At 41.5% G+C, this 17,591-nt stretch overlaps 1 protein-coding gene across 1 annotated transcript in view; it reads left to right on the top strand.

Annotated features, from left to right (window-relative positions):
* Positions 1-17,410, top strand: part of slc1a7a (solute carrier family 1 member 7a) — a 30,073-nt gene extending 12,663 nt beyond the window's left edge. Inside the window, exons 3-11 of the mRNA XM_061084460.1 lie at positions 4,605-4,820; positions 8,302-8,344; positions 8,678-8,909; positions 9,228-9,327; positions 9,845-10,078; positions 10,928-11,122; positions 15,793-15,927; positions 16,171-16,270; positions 17,144-17,410. Of these exons, the coding sequence (XP_060940443.1) occupies positions 4,605-4,820; positions 8,302-8,344; positions 8,678-8,909; positions 9,228-9,327; positions 9,845-10,078; positions 10,928-11,122; positions 15,793-15,927; positions 16,171-16,270; positions 17,144-17,410 (1,522 nt within the window). The remainder of the gene's footprint in view (positions 1-4,604; positions 4,821-8,301; positions 8,345-8,677; positions 8,910-9,227; positions 9,328-9,844; positions 10,079-10,927; positions 11,123-15,792; positions 15,928-16,170; positions 16,271-17,143) is intronic.
* Positions 17,411-17,591: the final 181 nt, after the last annotated feature.

The following is a 17,591-nucleotide window of genomic DNA, read 5'->3' as shown; positions in this document are numbered from 1 at the left end:
TGTGGACAGAGATGCGTGTCACATGACTGGAGCAGCGCAGCTCCAGTTGATTGTCTGAACTACAGCTTACAAGCATCGCTCCATTTGACACAAACTGACATTTGCCATACAAACAAATCCTACGTATGAATGCTCAGTGAGCTCAGGTTATTCATATGTTCATGGACTGAAAGAGGATTGACTATAGAATATGATAATTTGATTTATTGTCTACTCCATGTTGTGGCAGGTGCATTTTTGGCTTGTACTCGTTGTCAGAGCTGTTGTGAGCTTCTGGGTTGAGACTGTTTTTAAAGTGTGACATTATAGACCACAGATACTCCTGCAACATCATATTGTGAGAGTGCCATCAACCAGAGCATCGCCGGTGCCTGTTCTGATCTGATAAAGCAAAAGCCACAGTGTCATGTGGATGTCATGGACAACCCTCCTCCAAGGAGCCTTTGCCTTCTCTTTTACATCGTGGGATTACTGTAATGCTCTTGCGTCCCTTACGAAAGGCAAGCACTGAGGACTGTAAGCCCCACATGGCCCAAAACCTTGTGGCAGATCTGCTCTACATGTTATCGAATCCTCCCAATTAAAGCAGCGACCCATGACAGGTGACACTCTAATCCCACCTTGACTCAGACATCAGAGAGCAGAGGGAGGAGATCTCAGTGTAGATACCGGTGTTCAGTATGGAGTCCAGTCATACAATCCGAGGGGTCACAAGACGTTTAAAGGGACAGAGAAGATGCTACTCGTGACGGCCATGACCTTTAATGAGGGGTCACAAGTATGGCTTTATTTAAAAGCTGCTTTAATCATTTATTACATTGGATGACATGATTGAATGTGTGTGAAAGGGGGATGCTTGCAGTGACGTGCCCTGGAAGATTTATCACTCAAGTCTGCAGTTCCCTGAGATCTCTGGAGCGTTTCAGTGTTTTCAGCTCACTGTTTCAGTTTTCTGGCACACAACTTCAAACTTCAATCCCATCATTACTCTCTCCAAGTCATTTTTGGCCATAGCAGGCACCTGTTTTAGGGAAAAAATGTCTATAAACTTGGGTGGGGGAGACCAAAAACAGAGCAAAAATAGAGTAGAGTAGAAATACATCCCACTGTTGTTACAAAAGTATCTGATCATAGATCTTAATTTGAGCAGTTAAAATGCTTTGTCAGTTATATTGTTTTTCTTTTCACAGCCTTTTTTACTTCAACCAAAATGGTTAATGTTTAAATTTTGAGTTTAAGTAATGAGCTACCACTGGCTACATAATACAAATTATAGCACTGTGTGAAGCATCTAACTGTTAACAAGGAATTTATGCATAATAAAATACAGAATACAAAACAGTGCTTATCAAATGAAACATTTCTACATGTTAAAACATCCAACAAATATTTTTAGCAAATGAGTAGGTGATTTGAATAATAAAGCAGAGGTTTGTCGGTTTAATAAAGCTGTCAATTAAATGTTATAGGTAAGTGGCTCCATATTGTGGTTAGTTTCCCTCAAAAATACAAAATGTGACTGTGATATTATCATCAGATATATGTACAGAGTTGGGAGGAGGAGGAGGAGGAGGAGGAGGAGGAGGAGGAGGAGGAGGAGGAGGAGGAGGAGGAGGAGGAGGAGGAGGAGGAGGAGGAGGAGGAGGAGGAGAAGGTCAGGAGGTAAATCCCTGGCATAGCAAATATGATTGTTCTCCCTCTTTGATCTCTTGGCTGCAGTTCGTAGTTTCCAAAACAGCTGCAATAGGGAAAAAAAATATTAATGTCGACTCGGCACCAAACATCTGGACACACAGCGCAGCACCATCCAGTTGAAACTGTTTGCCTGCCATTACCCAGAAGATTGATGTTTTGTTGTTGTGCCATGAATCAACCTCTACTTGGATTTCTACTTCCTGATTTTCTTGCCTGAGATCGTCTAATCCCTTTACTGCACTCTGTAATGACTGTGATAAGGTTGGCTGGCATCACATTCTGGCTATAGCAAGCTCATTACATTTGTTTTATCTACTGGTTCCATCATGATCTCATTCATCTAAACTAATACATCTCATCTAAGAGTTTCACATGCCAGAGGTAGCAATTTGTTAATTGTATTCAAAGGACAAAACCACCATGTGGTCATTCAGGAGTATAGTAGAGCACAGTCTGAGTTAAAGCAATTCACCTCCAAACACTTCACTTTCCTTCATTTGTTAAAATACTAACAACAATATCATAATAAAGATTGCACATAATCATGCAGAGATTTGTGAATTCAACATGTCAGTGAAGCCAAGGGCACAATCCAGCTGCAGTGATATCTTGGGTTATTGAAGAACAGTAACCTCCTGGAAGACTCAAAGAAAACAAAGATCAAGGCCAGTGCTAGAGGGAAGTGATAAAAGGGACACTGGAGTAAGAAGGGATAGGAATCTATGAATAGAGAGATTGCTTGACTTGTTGAAAAGGCAGCATCAGCCAAAGCGCATAAAGAGGAAATAAAGCAGTAGAAGGTGATGACATTTGTTATGTCCTTTTGCTTAATGTCCTGTTATTGTAGGGTCAACTGTAGATCATTGTCCCTGCAGCAGAAGATTCAGTTGGTCAGATCCCTGCAAACATTGAGCTGCACCTCATCTACTACAAATCTGAAAGAGAGGGATTGTCTTAGCAGTGACTGCATGTAACAGCTGTGACACAGGGAAGTGGCCTATTGGAAGATAAATGGTGCCACACTGACGCTGGAGAGCTTGTTATCGAAGAGAGTGAGGCAATATAAGTGGGTTCTATTACACCACATCTCTAATGGTCCTTTAACGTGAGACTGTAAAGCTTTTGAAAGAAGAAATAAATGATGAGTTTAACATCCTCCAACCTGCCCCAGTACACTCAAGAGTTTTGATGCTACATCGTTGTTTCGTAGCTTATGTTGGCTAAAGTGACTGCTGGTGTTTAGCAAAACAATTGTCCGTTGATGAGGTTTTGTCCTTATTTTCTATCAAATTTTGATCTGTAATGCTATGAAAAGAATTTCTCGACCATGATTTCTTCTTAACAGGCTAAATGTTTCCGAAACGACACTCTGCGCAGTGTGTGGGGAGGCTGGAGAGTTCGTCAGCTTGAAATGGCGCCTCGTGTGGCTGAGCGAGGGGTCTCCAGCAGGTCCAGTGTTGCAGCACTAAGTTCCTAACTATAACTGCCACAACTACACAGCATTGATTTTTATTCAACTTAATTCAATGACATTTTATTATTATTATTAATTACCTCAAGAGACACCCAGCAGTTCCCACAATGAGACAACACTTTGTGAGGAGAGAGAGAAAACATTCTCTTCAAGCCACTTGCCTATGTAGCCGGTCCGGCTTAAACTTCACTTCAAACTCTGTGTTGTGTTCGCTATGTTGTGGGGACAAAATGAGGACAACTCTTGCCTTGCCAGTTGGGGGCATTATTCGTCTACAGCTCTCATATCAGTTCAGCGAATGGACTTTAGGTGAAATATAAAAACATTAGTCTAACATATTAGCTTACACCGACATCTTTACATTTTTGCTGGCAAATACTCTAACTTCATGTCTGCCCTTGTTGTCGTAATGTCTCCGGCTCCAGTCGAGCAGCTGTGGTTCTACACTTTTTGCTACAGTTCTCTCAGGCTATTGTCCAAACCGAGTGTGGCTTAAATTGATTCGGTACCAAGTCATTTTTGGGAAAACATATTATGTACCCAAAGACATTGACACTGAGACTCAAAATTGGCCATAGGTGTGAATGTGAGTGTGAATGATTGTATGTCCCTGTAATACGCTGGCGACCTGTCCAGGGTGTGTGAGCTGGGACCGGCTCCAGCCCCCCCTCGAGACCCTCAAATGATAAGCGGTACAGATAATGGATGAATAGACCTTGTCCACACGTATTTTCAAATTGTTGTTGCTCCTGACACTTTCATACTTCCTCACACTGTCATATGTGTAGTCACATACAGGGTTATATGGATGGTCTGCTGACACACACATATATCACACACTCCCACAAACGCACCCTCATGATCTTGTGATCCCTCATCTTTTAAAATTGACAGGCTGACACTCTCTCTCCTCCTCCTCCTGCTCCTCCTCCTCCTCCTCCTCCTCCTCCTCCTCACTCTCCTTTGTTGCCATCTCATCAACATCTTCCCACAAACCACATCTGCCTGCACGTTTTTCGTTTTCCATTTCTTCGACACACTTCTATACACTTTTCATTTTTTTGAAACGTTGCAGCGATACGTCTCCATGATGGCACAGTGAAAATGAATGCCTCAATAACAGCGCTATTCAAGGTTTTCCCCATTTAAATGCAAATTGCACTCATCGGCTGATGATGTTTTGATTACCCACGTTTATATCTCAACCTCATAGAAAGGGGAAGGTTTGCAAAGCTCTGTATGGCCCCACAGACGAGAGGAGGAGAGGAGCGTGTAGCAGAGAAAACACACTTCAAAAGACATACCAAAATTTTGTTTATACTTTTACAGGGAAAAATTTAGATATCCTGCACAGACTGAAGCAAGGATAATGCAATTTCTAACATGAGCTTTTCTTTCTGTCTGTCTGTTTGTGTCCCTACTTTCTATTGGTCAGTTTGATGTCTGGTCTCGCCGCCCTGGACGCTAAGTGCTCCAGCCGCCTGGGCATTATGACCATCTCCTACTACCTCTGGACCACCTTCGTTGCCGTGGTAGTGGGCATCGTCATGGTGTACATCATACACCCGGGTGGCGCTGCCCAGAAGGAGGACTCGGAGGAGAGCAAGAAGCCGATGACCAGCTCGGCTGACGCCCTGCTGGATCTCATTCGGTAAGAGTTCGTCACCTTTCTCCTCCATCGCTCACTCAGTGTCAGTTCGCTCAGATGGAACTCATTCTCATGGTAGAGTGAATGAGAGGTGCATGATCGTTGTCACGACTCTGCCTTCACACACCGAAGAGACAAAGGGCCAAAGAGAGACATGTACATGACATGAATTTAAATACAGAACATTCATGAGAATCTATTGTATGTTTGTCGAAGACTGACTATTAAATATAACAAGCACCAGACAGCATCCCTGGTTGCATGAAAACCTTAGTGGTTTATGTGTTATACTCTAAGAGAAGAAGAGGAAAGAAATTTTAAAAAGCATTTTCTTCTAAAATATTGGAGAGTTTAACCTCTTCAACACTGAAAGAAACCATGTGGGAAGGAATCACCACGCTCAAGCTCATCTCATGTGGGTATATACAACATATTATGTAAGGTTATGAGTAGGCATTAATTGGCTATAAAGGATTGCAAGCCTTAAAGGTTGGAACCAGTGCTCTATAGAAATATCCTGTCATAAAGCCTGTGGGCATGGGATCAGGCTCTCTTGTTGTTATGTGATTTTCTATATTATTGCAGAAATTTTTACTGAAATCGAACACAGGGATATATTTTACCAAAATGAAACCAAAAAAGATAATCGAGAGATGCAAGATAATATTTTATTTGTGTTTGAGATGAATTTGCAAATGAAATCTCAAATATTGACTGCAGTACTCGTGACTATTTACAAGCACTGAGACTAAATATAATTTTCTACTTCACACCTTGGGAACGACTGAGAGAGAGAGACATGCAAACTTTGTGAGGATTATATTTGATTGCGTGCACAACACCTTGTCATTACACCTGTCTATTAATACCTGCGATTGTACATTTCTAGCTCTGCGTGCGCTCTCATGTGCTCGAGGTCAGAGCGTAAAGCCTGGAGCCTCGTGCACCAGTGGGTTATCGTGCTAAGCTAATTAGTGCTGCTGAGGGACCGGTGCTGCGTTCGAGGCATAGGTTAGAGGTGAGTCTAGGTCGGACCCACAGTGGGAAACATGACAATAAGGCGAGAGCCTGAGAGCCTCTGTGTCAGTGTGACAGTCGGTCAGTGGGCTAAAGGCAGCAGAGAGCTACTGAGGCATCGACATCGACGCACTGTGAACTGCAGAAAACTCAAAACTGTGTGTTTTTCATAAAAAAAAAAAATATCTCAGACTTTGACATTTAAAACCAATATTTTGATACAGCATCTTTTCAAATCTGGTTCCATTGTTAACATTTTAGAGTTTCAATAGCAGAATCAAATCAAGGTGGATTTTTTTCTTTTTTTTGAATGACTCACTTTTAATCAAAATGTACAAAATAAGACAATAAACTTTCTGAGTCTATAAAATTGCCCTACGTGCTCATCACGTGTCATTGGTGAAGTCTTCGTATGTGTCTGTGTGTTTGTGTGTGTGTGTTTGTGTGTGTGTCACAGAGCACAGCTGTGCTTTGGATTTAACTCGCAAAGCTTCTTTACAGCCTTCATCTATCATGCATACTATGTTGGTCCTCTCACAAACGGGCTGGGCTGTCTCTGGCCATGTGTTTACGTGTGAGAGTGTGTGATAAGTATGTATAATGAGCCCAGTATGTATGAATGTGTGCATACTTGGATTTATTAGGGCCAAAGGGGTCAGAGTGGTTCATTAGCCTGCTTTGCCGTCTTAGACCGAGGACAGGCTGCTGAATGGCTAAATGGTCAAATCCGTGCAGAATACTCACTGCGACCCTTTGACCTGCACCATAATGTGGGCCCACACTCTCTCTGACTCTTTAATGTAACCCTGTTTAATGCATGAGCTGTAAAATGCAATATGTCCTTTAATCCTTCTGCATCTGTAATGTATGTATTGTGGAATGACACACAATTATTCAGCAGCCTGCAGTTTGCGCTATAGGGCTGGACGATATGGCCAAAGGTTATGTCGAGATCAAATGTCCATCGACATAACTAGAAATTGGTCCATAAAGCTTTAAGTACTCAAAAGGCGTTATTATCACTCAGTCATATTCTGCACCACAAAGGGAGGGGGCTGCATTTCCCTCCTGTTTATGATTTAATCAGTGCATTTTAAGTATTGATTACATATTCAAATATATATTTAAAAAAAGAATAGACTCTCTACATGATAATAATCTATAACCTAAAGTTACAATAAATAGATTCAATTTTCCCCAACTGATTTAATCGGATTGTGTTGATTAAATGTCTTTAAGGTTGAGTCAAAGTTTAAAAAAATAATCAGGTTCCACTGTCCACAATTATTGTGTTTATTACCTTTGGTATTTGATTCATCAAAGGTCTTCTTCAATCTAAAGTAGTTTGTTTTCAATAATTCATTACATTGAATTATGAATTAATTATTACTGGTACACAATTTTTTAATTATCATAAATAGCTTTAAAATATGTCTCTCAGGCTTCAAGGACACTTCATCATGTGGACGTGAGCCACATTGTCCTATTGATAGAACCAGTAGCGTTAGGAAATTCTGTTGATTATTTGAATAATAATGAATAGAATCTATGAAATGATAATTCCCGCATCATAATTGTGAACTTGTATTTCATATCGCTGACCTTCTCCTCTACTATGTACAGTCTCTACGAAGCTGTGCTGTAATCCTCAGACTTCTTTTGAAAAAAACTGAGCTGTAGGAGATTTGAATTACAGTGATTCCAGTCTAAATCTCCAACCACCCACTCATATGATCATATTATGTCCATAGTGTGCAGGGTTCCAGGGCTATGGAACCATGCCCCATCTCAAACTGGGTAAAGAACAGAGAACAATCAGTTAATCAGTCATATTCACAACTACATATGAGCACTTAATTACAGAGGGAAATGTGCATGAAATTGCAATATGGTAAATCAATTAAATTACACATATTAAATGAATACCTTTGACAAAGGGAAGAGATTAACTCAAAGAGAATTGAAAAAAGGGAACTTAACTTTCAGGGGTAGAGGGAGGAGGTTTGTTGAAGTTGCTGATATCTTGCAGATTCACTCTTTCTGAGGATGAACATATTGCATGTGATGCATGGTTTCACACTGATTTGTTCCAAAGCCACTTTAAAACCAAGAGACACAGGAAAGAATCCTTATTGACAATGAATGATGCTTTCTAAAAAGGACATGTTGTTTTGTACTCTTATTCATTATTGTGAACCTGCACTCAGCATTTGTCTATGCAGTTTTGTCTGAGTAATTTGCCTTGTTCTTTTTTTCACTACTAACAAATGTAAAGTGTACTTGAGTCTCTTGAAAAGCGCTTTTATAGATTGATGTCATTATCATTATTATTATTATTTGCACGACATCTCTTTCTGTAGCTGAAGGGCATGTGTGCTTCACATTGAAATGACACGTGTGTTACTTTTGTGGTGACTGATGCCATACACTGAAGGACTTACATGTTTCCTACAATTCTCCTCCACAGCAACATGTTTCCAGCCAATCTCGTTCAAGCTACATTTCAACAGGTAAGCTGAAGTGACGAAGGCAAAGACACTCACTTTTTAAAGGGGGGGGATTTTGATTCAATTTGGTCTGGCGGGGATGGCATCCCCCAAAAATTTCCAATGATGTTGAGGCAGCAATATTTCTGACTTTCTCTTCTACTCTGCAACTCTTTTTATTAGATGAATATTAAAGTATAATCAAATAGGAACGGACAAATTTGCCCATCTTTACCAGTAAATACCATTTTGACAGCATGTAGATGTTGGTATTATAACGTGACACACTGAGAGAATCTGCTGCTTCGCACATCTACGTTCTGTGTCATGTTCATTCTGATGTTTTTGTTTTTAAAGTATCGAACACAGAGAGTCCCAGAACTCATCCCCAAACCGACGTTGGCTCAGCTCCTGGATGAGGCCACCACGCGCAGGATCTACATCTACGGCATCCAGGATGACAACGGCACTGACATTCAGAACTTCTCCCTGGACCTCACACCGCCACCTGACGTCATCATGAAAACATCCCCCGGTACCAGCGAAGGCATGAATGTGCTGGGGATTGTTATTTTCTCTGCAACCATGGGTAAGTAGTTGGCACGGAGCTCACAAGCACACACACACACCTCCACACACATAACATACTACTTACTTGCGTGATTGAAGTCTCGGCACAAACACACCTTTGCATAATTAATAGAAAACTATTTTGTATTTATTCCCCTGAGGGAGGCAGAGAACAAAGAAATTACTTAATTTACATTTGCTTACATCTGCTAAATGCAATATTGTTGATATATAATTGAATATATGAATACATTTATATAACATTGTGTACTCAAGATGTTATTCAGTTCCTACATGCAGCATTTTGATGTTGTGTTTTCTTCTTTTTTTTATCCAGGAATAATGTTGGGGAGAATGGGACCCAATGGAAGCGCTCTGGTCAACTTCTGCCAGAGTTTAAATGAGGCAGTGTTGAAGATTGTTGCCATAGTCATCTGGTAAGAGTTGTTATCATGAGAGTGAACAGCACCAAAATAAAGTAACAAGTATTTAGTACTTATAACTGTAGTGATGATCGATTAGCTTTAGCTGAAACACTATTAGGAAGCTCTCACTTTTAGCCATTACTCATTGCTTGGCTGTATGAACGAAACACACTATATGGACAAAAGCTGTAACAGCTTCCATTCTTCTGGGACGGCTCTCTACAAGATTCAGGAGTGTGTCCACAGGAATTTTGGCCCATTCATATCTTAATCTGGTATTTAGTGTAGAAACAACATTTTTGCTGCTGTTATGATCCAAACTTTAGATGGAACCAAATTCATAATTTGTTTTGGTTATTTTTTACATTTGAACACTCTGAAAGATGTTATACTTATTATTCATAGAGTTGTCAGACGCATGCAGCGAGAAATAGCACTTTGAGAAAAGCTTTTCTTGTGGCTGATAACCTCAACTTGTGCTCTACCTCCTCTCCCTCCTCTCCTCTCCCCTCTCCTCTTTCCTTCCCAGGTATTTCCCCTTCGGTATTGTGTTCCTGGTTGCCGGAAAGATCTTGGAGATGGACGACCCTTCAGCCATGGGGAAGAAGCTGGGCTTTTACGCCATTACCGTGGTAATGGGCTTGGTGCTGCATGGGCTCTTCATCCTCCCAGCCATGTACTTCTTCATCACTAAAAAGAGCCCCATTGTTTACATCAGAGGCATCCTACAGGCTCTGCTTATCTCCTTAGCAACCTCATCCAGGTAAAAGACCTTTCTCAACTACGCACTACACTGGATTTATCTTTATCATCATTTATAAATTCAGGGGGAAGGAATCTGATTTGCTTTATTTATTCATGAACAAACAAGTAATGGAGAATAAACCCACTTAATCAAGTTCCCATCATATTTCTATGTATAAGATAATGAGTCCCACCTGCAGCTAAATGGGTACCCATAAGTGTCATTCAATTCATCTCTCTCTCTCTCCCTCTCTCTCTGTCTCTCTCTCTCTCTCTCTCTCTCTCTCTCTCTCTCTCTCTCTCTCTCTCTCTCTCTCTCTCTCTCTCTCTCTCTAGAGAACTTGTCTTTCACTCTTTGGCCTATTTCCCTCAGAGTCTGAGGAGAATGACATTCGTCCATGTGCATCCACTCTGCCACTATAGTTTTAAAAATGTACTGGTCCTCCACACAATATCGTTTGTGGAGGTTGTTTGTGATTTCTGTTTTCCCCCTCAAGGTTGTATTTTATGCTTGGATTGGAGATTTGTAGAATAGGGCTTTTCCAACAACAGAGCACATTGTAGCCATTCAAAGGGATGAGCAGCATTACTCATAGTTAGTCCGTATCTTCTTCACATTTTCAAATACTAGCAATTTTCCTCCATCAAAATGAATGAATCTACTGAACTCATATATTGAGAAAAAGCATTTACGCCAAGCAGATCCAGATTTACAAGAGCTACTTGTAACAAATGGATTCTGTGACTTTGTTGCATGATTGACATCGTGTTATATAAAGCCGATAAACGCAGCTCCTTACAAGAGGTATTTCGTAGACTGATCTGATTGTCTGAGAGGAGCTGTCATCATTGTCTTTTCCCCTCGCAGCTCTGCAACTCTGCCTATCACCTTCAAGTGCCTCCTCGAGAACAACCACATCGACAGACGCATCATCCGCTTCGTGCTGCCCGTCGGTGCCACCATCAACATGGACGGCACCGCTCTCTACGAGGCCGTGGCAGCCATCTTCATCGCCCAAGTGAATAATTATGAGCTTGACTTTGGGCAGATCATCACAATCAGGTAAGAGCAGCTCATTTTAGCCCGAGGCAGACACCAACAAAATTATGACTCATTACCTGTTTTAAATGTCAGCAGGTTAGGAAGGTTGAACAATATGAAGGATATTCTCTGAGCTCTTGAGTCAAATGAAAAGCTGTTTTTATTAAATGTTTCTACCACTTTATAGATTTTATTGGATGTATTAATTTAAGGAAGTCAAATAAAAGCACAGGGATTAAGGGGGGGATGCAACTAATATAATAGATATTAAAAGAGTTGAAAGACATATACCATGTAGGAAAAATATTGCAAATGAAAGATTCATCTGGCTTTTCCTTTGGGAGATTTCCAAGCCTGTGTCTAGAGTGGTTTGACCTTCACTAGAAACTATATGTCAGCGTATAAGACATCTTAGTCTTCCCTGTACAGATTTTGAGATTTTCTTTGCCCCTATTTTTCAAACTGAATCCTACATCTGCACTAAATATGAGTGGGTGCTTCCCTGACCCAAGCCACATATTTCCCCCATGCGATCTTGTTTACAGACAAACAAACAAACCCAGACAGGGGTTAAACCATAACCTCCTTGGTGAAGGTAATAATGGACAGAAGTTGCAACAGGGCAATTTATAGCACCACAGGCTTTTCGCAAACTAGCTCAGATAAATATCCTTTGTGTGATACAGCAAACCCTGGGGATAATTGGGGTTTCTGATTGTTGTTTAGGGGTCTGAGTCATTTTGGCATTTTGGAAAACATACTAATTCATGACCTGTTGAAAGATATTTGATAACCTTAGTTCACTTAAAAATGTAACATTGAAACATTTTCTGGGGTTATTCGCTGGAGTAGCCAGGCAACTGCACATTTAATTAGCAAGTTTCAGACATGCTAATGGGTGGATTTACCTTTTGAAAAACTAAGGCACAGTCCTTCATCTGTTTCCTCCTGTTTCTAGTATTTATGCTATGCTAAGATAAGATAAGATAAGTTAACAGCCTTCATGTTAACAGACAGACATGAGAGTGGCAGTGGGGAAATTGCTCCTCTACTCTTTGGAAGAAAGTGAATAAATGCATTTCCTGATATTTCAAACTTTTTCCTTTTGAAATGACTACATATACAGCTGGGTCAAGTTTTTATCTGAGTAGCACTTGTTGCATATAAGGACCACCCCTCCTAAAGTGTGACGACACGAGCAAACTTCATTTGGGTCAAATGGTGCAGGCACACTTGCGGTGATTTGAGTGCAACATATGAATTATCTAACATCACACATTTGGTTTAATTCTGATTAATAAAAAAAATATGATGGGATTTACTCGATACACATATATGTAAATGTCACACAGATTACGCCTCATATGAGCTTCTTAGTCTGATCTGATTTCTGCTAAATCAGTCTGGAAGCCCCAGGGAGACAGACAGACTCACAGACAACACAAACACCCAACAGACCCCCTCCGGCCAGTACCACCACCCTACGACTTTCAGCCCCAGGTGAACAAGTCCACCCAGAAAAAAAGTCCTGTTCCTCCTCTAATTTGATGACATTTCCTGCTGTGATAACATTTAGCAGACCTCTCCTCATGCCTGCGGTCTGTGCCCATTCCCTCATAATCCCTTGGCTGTAAGACCCATATGACCTGCATTACTCATCTCCCTTGTCACGCCAGAATTATAATAATTTTCCCCTCTGTGGATCCTGTTCCCGTGCTGTTTGGCTGCTGACCAGGAAGCGGCTCCATCTGCATGCTCAACCCAGGCCCAACTTCCCTCCTCATCTGCCATTCTTACAAGCTGGAGGCTCCGAGCCATAGCACCCTTAAGACTGGGGACTTGTATGAGACCCCAGAAATATTTGTTGCATGGCCACAAGGACACTGTACATAGCCAAAAAAACAATAATAATTATCTAACTTTCATCTGTGGGGGAATGTGTTGGCGGTTGGCAGCTCAGTCCTTATTTGTTCCTCCAATGCTAGGTCGTTCAGAAATGGCATCCAGAGTAAAAAAAAATATGCCTAACAAATGAGCAGATGGTGATCTTCCCCTCATGGGCGCAGCCGAAAACAACAACATAGGTTATATCAAGATATTTTTTCTGCCATTGCCCTCTCACCGACACCATCCCCGAACAGTCTGTCAAAGCTAGTGTCACTAGTCACAGAAGGCCTGGCAAGCTTTGGATTTATCCACATGCTGAAATACTGTCTGTGGGGGTGTCGGTTATGTTTGTGAAAGGCTGGACCCAAATTAAGACGTAGGTAGGAAGCAGGGCTAAGTGAGTCAAGAAAAAAGGCGGTCATCATTTTAGAAGGAAGCTGGTGGCTGAATAATCCCAACTCCAAAAAAGGCAAAAACAACACTGGGAGAAAACGCAGAACTAAAGTTATGTACATGAACAGAACTGGAGACATGACAAGCCAGAGACATAAAGGGAGGCAGAGATAGTTGAACACAGGTGACACACATGAGGACAGGCGCAGACAATCACAAGGGCGGGAAACACAAGAAGTGACGTGACAACAATGAGACAAAGGTCGAAACAGGAAGTGAAGTGACTTTAAAAATAAAATATTAACCAAGAGAACATACACATGGCATCACATGACACATGTTTCCAGATATGGTAAATGGTAAATGGTTTTGTATTTTCTAGTCTTGACGACCACTCAAAGCGCTTTGCAGTACAGTTTTACATTCACCCATTCACACACACATTCATACAGTGCATCTAATCGCAGAACTTTGTTATTCTATGGGGGGGCATTCAGGGTTCAGCATTTTGCCCAAGGACACTTCGGCATGCAAATGGATGAGACTGGGGATCGAAACTGCTGGCCTTCAGGTTGGAGGACGACCACTCTACCCTCAACCACAGCCGCCTAGATGCATGATAATTATTTTATTTGAGCGATGTATGATGAATTATGCATTCATCCGCATCTCTTCTCACATGACGTCCTTCCAGGAAATCATGCATGTTGTGATGAACGTGAATATGGACCTATACATCTGCTTAAACACAAGGCCTGACACAACATAGCAAACGTGAGCCCTCCCAGCTAACTGGCTCCTTACTGAGTGAGAGGGGGAATGTTTGCCAACTATGTTAGGAGCAACAAGTTACATTAGTTTTAGAACATAGGACAAGATGGTATCCAGGTCTTCCGCACTAGTAAGGATGCCAACCGCCAGTAGATGTTCGCAGATGGGAACAACCACCGGCGGATGTTAGGAACATATCTTCAGTTGTTAGCAGTAACAGATGTTTCTGTATTTTAAATCTCAATAAGACATCCTCTGCTCTCCACTCGGTGAGCTGCTGGTTTCCAGCCACGTTGTTCTGCCTCAAATTTCCATCTCCGCATGCCTCCAATTGGCCCCTCCTGCCTGGTCAGTGGAGTAGGCCCTCTTTATCCCCGCCTTCTCTCGGACAAAAGGCTTGAAACTGCTCGATGCTTTGAAGGGCAGGACATTGGTAGAAGTTTTCTTTGTTACGAAAATAGCACTTTTTGAAAGGTTCTAACTTAAAAATGAGTCAGAGAGAGAGAGAGAGAGCTCTCAGCCAGTATGCTTATGCTAGCTACAGTAGACAAGTTCGGCTATAGCAACCGTTTTTATTCCTCTGGCTAGAAATGTGGTGTGGTTTCAAATATCTGTGTGACATGTGCAGTTGTAGAAAGCTTGACAGGCTGTTGGTGCAGCCTGTTAGAGAAAGGTCAATGACCACCTATGTGCAGCAGATTACTTCAAGAGTTCCTGTCATACTGATTTTGAACTCAAGTAGTCACCCCTGTCACGGCCACAAGGCAGTTTGTCTTCACATTCTTCCAGTAATATGAATTCTGTGTGAAGACACTGTGCGTTGGGCTGAGCATTTATAGTGAAATGTAATTGTATATTTTGTGAGGTAAAAACTAGAGTAGTATATAGTAACTTAAAATGGAAGTATTCAAGTATTGCTCAAAACTGTACTTGAGTGAGTTTTAGTACTTTATTAACTAGAATGGAACTCAGAGCTCCTCAAAGGCCCAACAATTCCATTGACTTCAATAAAGCCTCACTAAATTGCACACACTCATAGACATTAGTTTCCTAATAATGTCTAAATTTTTTTCTGCCGAGAATTTTTCCTACAAATCAACCAAATTACAGGCAGACAGGGGCAGAAGAAGAACCTCTTCAGTGGAGATTATTTGTTATCAGTGTCTGTGTACTCACTATATTTTGTATGCCCCCGTGCCAGTAACAGCTAGTGGCCGGAGGTCTTATCTTTTTGGGTTGTCTTAACTCTTTCAAATTTGGCACAAACTTTCAATAAGACTCAAAAATGAATTAATAGATCTTGGTTGACAAAGCTCAAGATCACTGTGGCCTCGTAAAACTTATTTTTGGTCTCTTTATATATGGTCCATTATATCTTTGCCATTGGGGAATCTCTTCAAATTATGACCAGCGGTCTGGAAAAGAATGTATGAAGGAACTGCACTGGTTGGCAGAGGCAAAAAATCCCAGGGCTGTAATCCTAGTTTACCTATTTCAGTCATGTAATTCTACCTCTCACAAACTCTTCTGTACTTTCCCTCACAACTTCTGTGAGAACCCAAAAAAAATTACTTTCTCGAGAATCTCTTTCTGTAGATTATAAAAATAAAAACACTCTGCTCTTCTGTCTGTTCTCACAGCATCACTGCCACTGCAGCCAGTATCGGTGCAGCAGGAATCCCACAGGCAGGACTCGTAACCATGGTGATCGTGCTGACCTCCGTGGGTCTGCCCACTGATGACATCACTCTCATCATTGCTGTTGACTGGGCCTTGTAAGTAAGGGTTTGTCTTTTCACAGAGAATAGCACACAATCAAAGTCACCAATGTTTGGGAAATAACAAAATGATGATGTTTATGCTACTCACTAGAAGGCAACACTTGAATTCTTCAAAATACACACAAATAGACCAGGCACATTACTTCATGCATCTGGAATATTATACTGTGAGCTTCTATGTTGCATAAACCTGAACGAAAGCTTCATTGACAACATGGTTTTGGTTTTATCATGTAGGGATCGATTCAGGACCATGGTCAACGTGATGGGTGACGCCCTGGCCACAGGCATCATGGCTCATATCTGCAGAAAAGATTTTGTCAAAGAGGGGGAGCAGGTGAGAGCATCATGGTCACATTAATGGACTCTGCAGGAGTCTGCACTTTGCACATCATTTCATAATTCACAATTTCATCACTGACGATCCAGGTTGTCTCGACCTTTGCCTATAAAAAGCTGTACTATTTACTCTTTGAAAAAGAGATGGAGAAGTGGTGTGTGGGTGTAATATAGAGTTTATATAAAATATATAGTTATATATTTTGCATGTGTGTAGAAGGTCAATTGGGTTTTTGGTGGTGGAGGAGGTTTGGCCTTTCAGGAAATACCTTTAATTAATTTTTTGCCAAGAGTTAGTATGAATAGTGGATGGAGTAGCCAAGAGAGATGTTATTCAACCTTGCACACAAAAAAATTGTCAACAACAAAAATTACAAAATTGAAAGAAAGACTACTACGCGCTGATGTCAGACAAGTCTGTAGTGTGCTCCGTAAATTGAAATATGAAACAAAAAGTAACTGTATCAAATGTTACAAAGACATGAACCATGGTTTGGACTTTAAGGTGTGAAAAACGACCTTAACAAGAATGGCACTCAGTGGAGCCCATACCACAGCCTATAACCAACAGTCCCTTTAAATTCAATATATATTCACCAATTTGCACACACTCATAGAAATCAGTCTCCTAAACATGCCTGATTGTTTTCATAAAGATCCATCAATTATTCCCTGGGAAATGAAGGAAAAGCTTGAAAAAAGCCCAATCTCACAATGTTTATGAAAGTGTGGGGGGGGGAATCCTTCCACCAAGTTTTTGTGGAAATCAGTTCTGTTTTTTTTCTTTAATATTGCAAACCATCAAACAAAAAAACATAACGTCCCTTGTATTGAAGAGCATCCTCTTCCTCTTCCTCATCTCATCCACCAGGTGCCTCTGATCTGCGAGACCAAACCCATGATCAGCATCCAGCAGATGATGACCTACCAGAACCAGAAGAACGGCTGCTACCAGCCGGCCCCCCCGGGCAGCAGGCAGGACCACTTTGCCCCGGACGTGGCCCGCCTGATGCAGCTGGAGGAGGGCGTTCGGCCGGCAGAGAAGAAGAAGCACGGCCAGTCCTCCCATCGCAAGAGAGAGCACAGGGACAAGGAACACTGTTCAATTGACATGAACGGCCTGGAGACTAATGTATAAAAAGTAGCTGCCCCCCCCCGACAGCCACTGGCACATCCGCAGCTGCAGGACCAGCAGGAGAAGAAGAACAGATCCAGGAACTGGGGTGACTGAAGTTCACACGCTTCTCTCTTCTGAGAAGGACGGACAGCGGCCAAGAAAAAACTTTTTTTTTCTACATAACCTAAATGATGACCCACAT

The sequence above is a fragment of the Limanda limanda genome, chromosome 13 (assembly GCF_963576545.1).
Source record: "Limanda limanda chromosome 13, fLimLim1.1, whole genome shotgun sequence".
Classification (NCBI taxonomy): domain Eukaryota; kingdom Metazoa; phylum Chordata; class Actinopteri; order Pleuronectiformes; family Pleuronectidae; genus Limanda; species Limanda limanda.
This window is presented reverse-complemented; position numbering and strand designations above follow the sequence as displayed.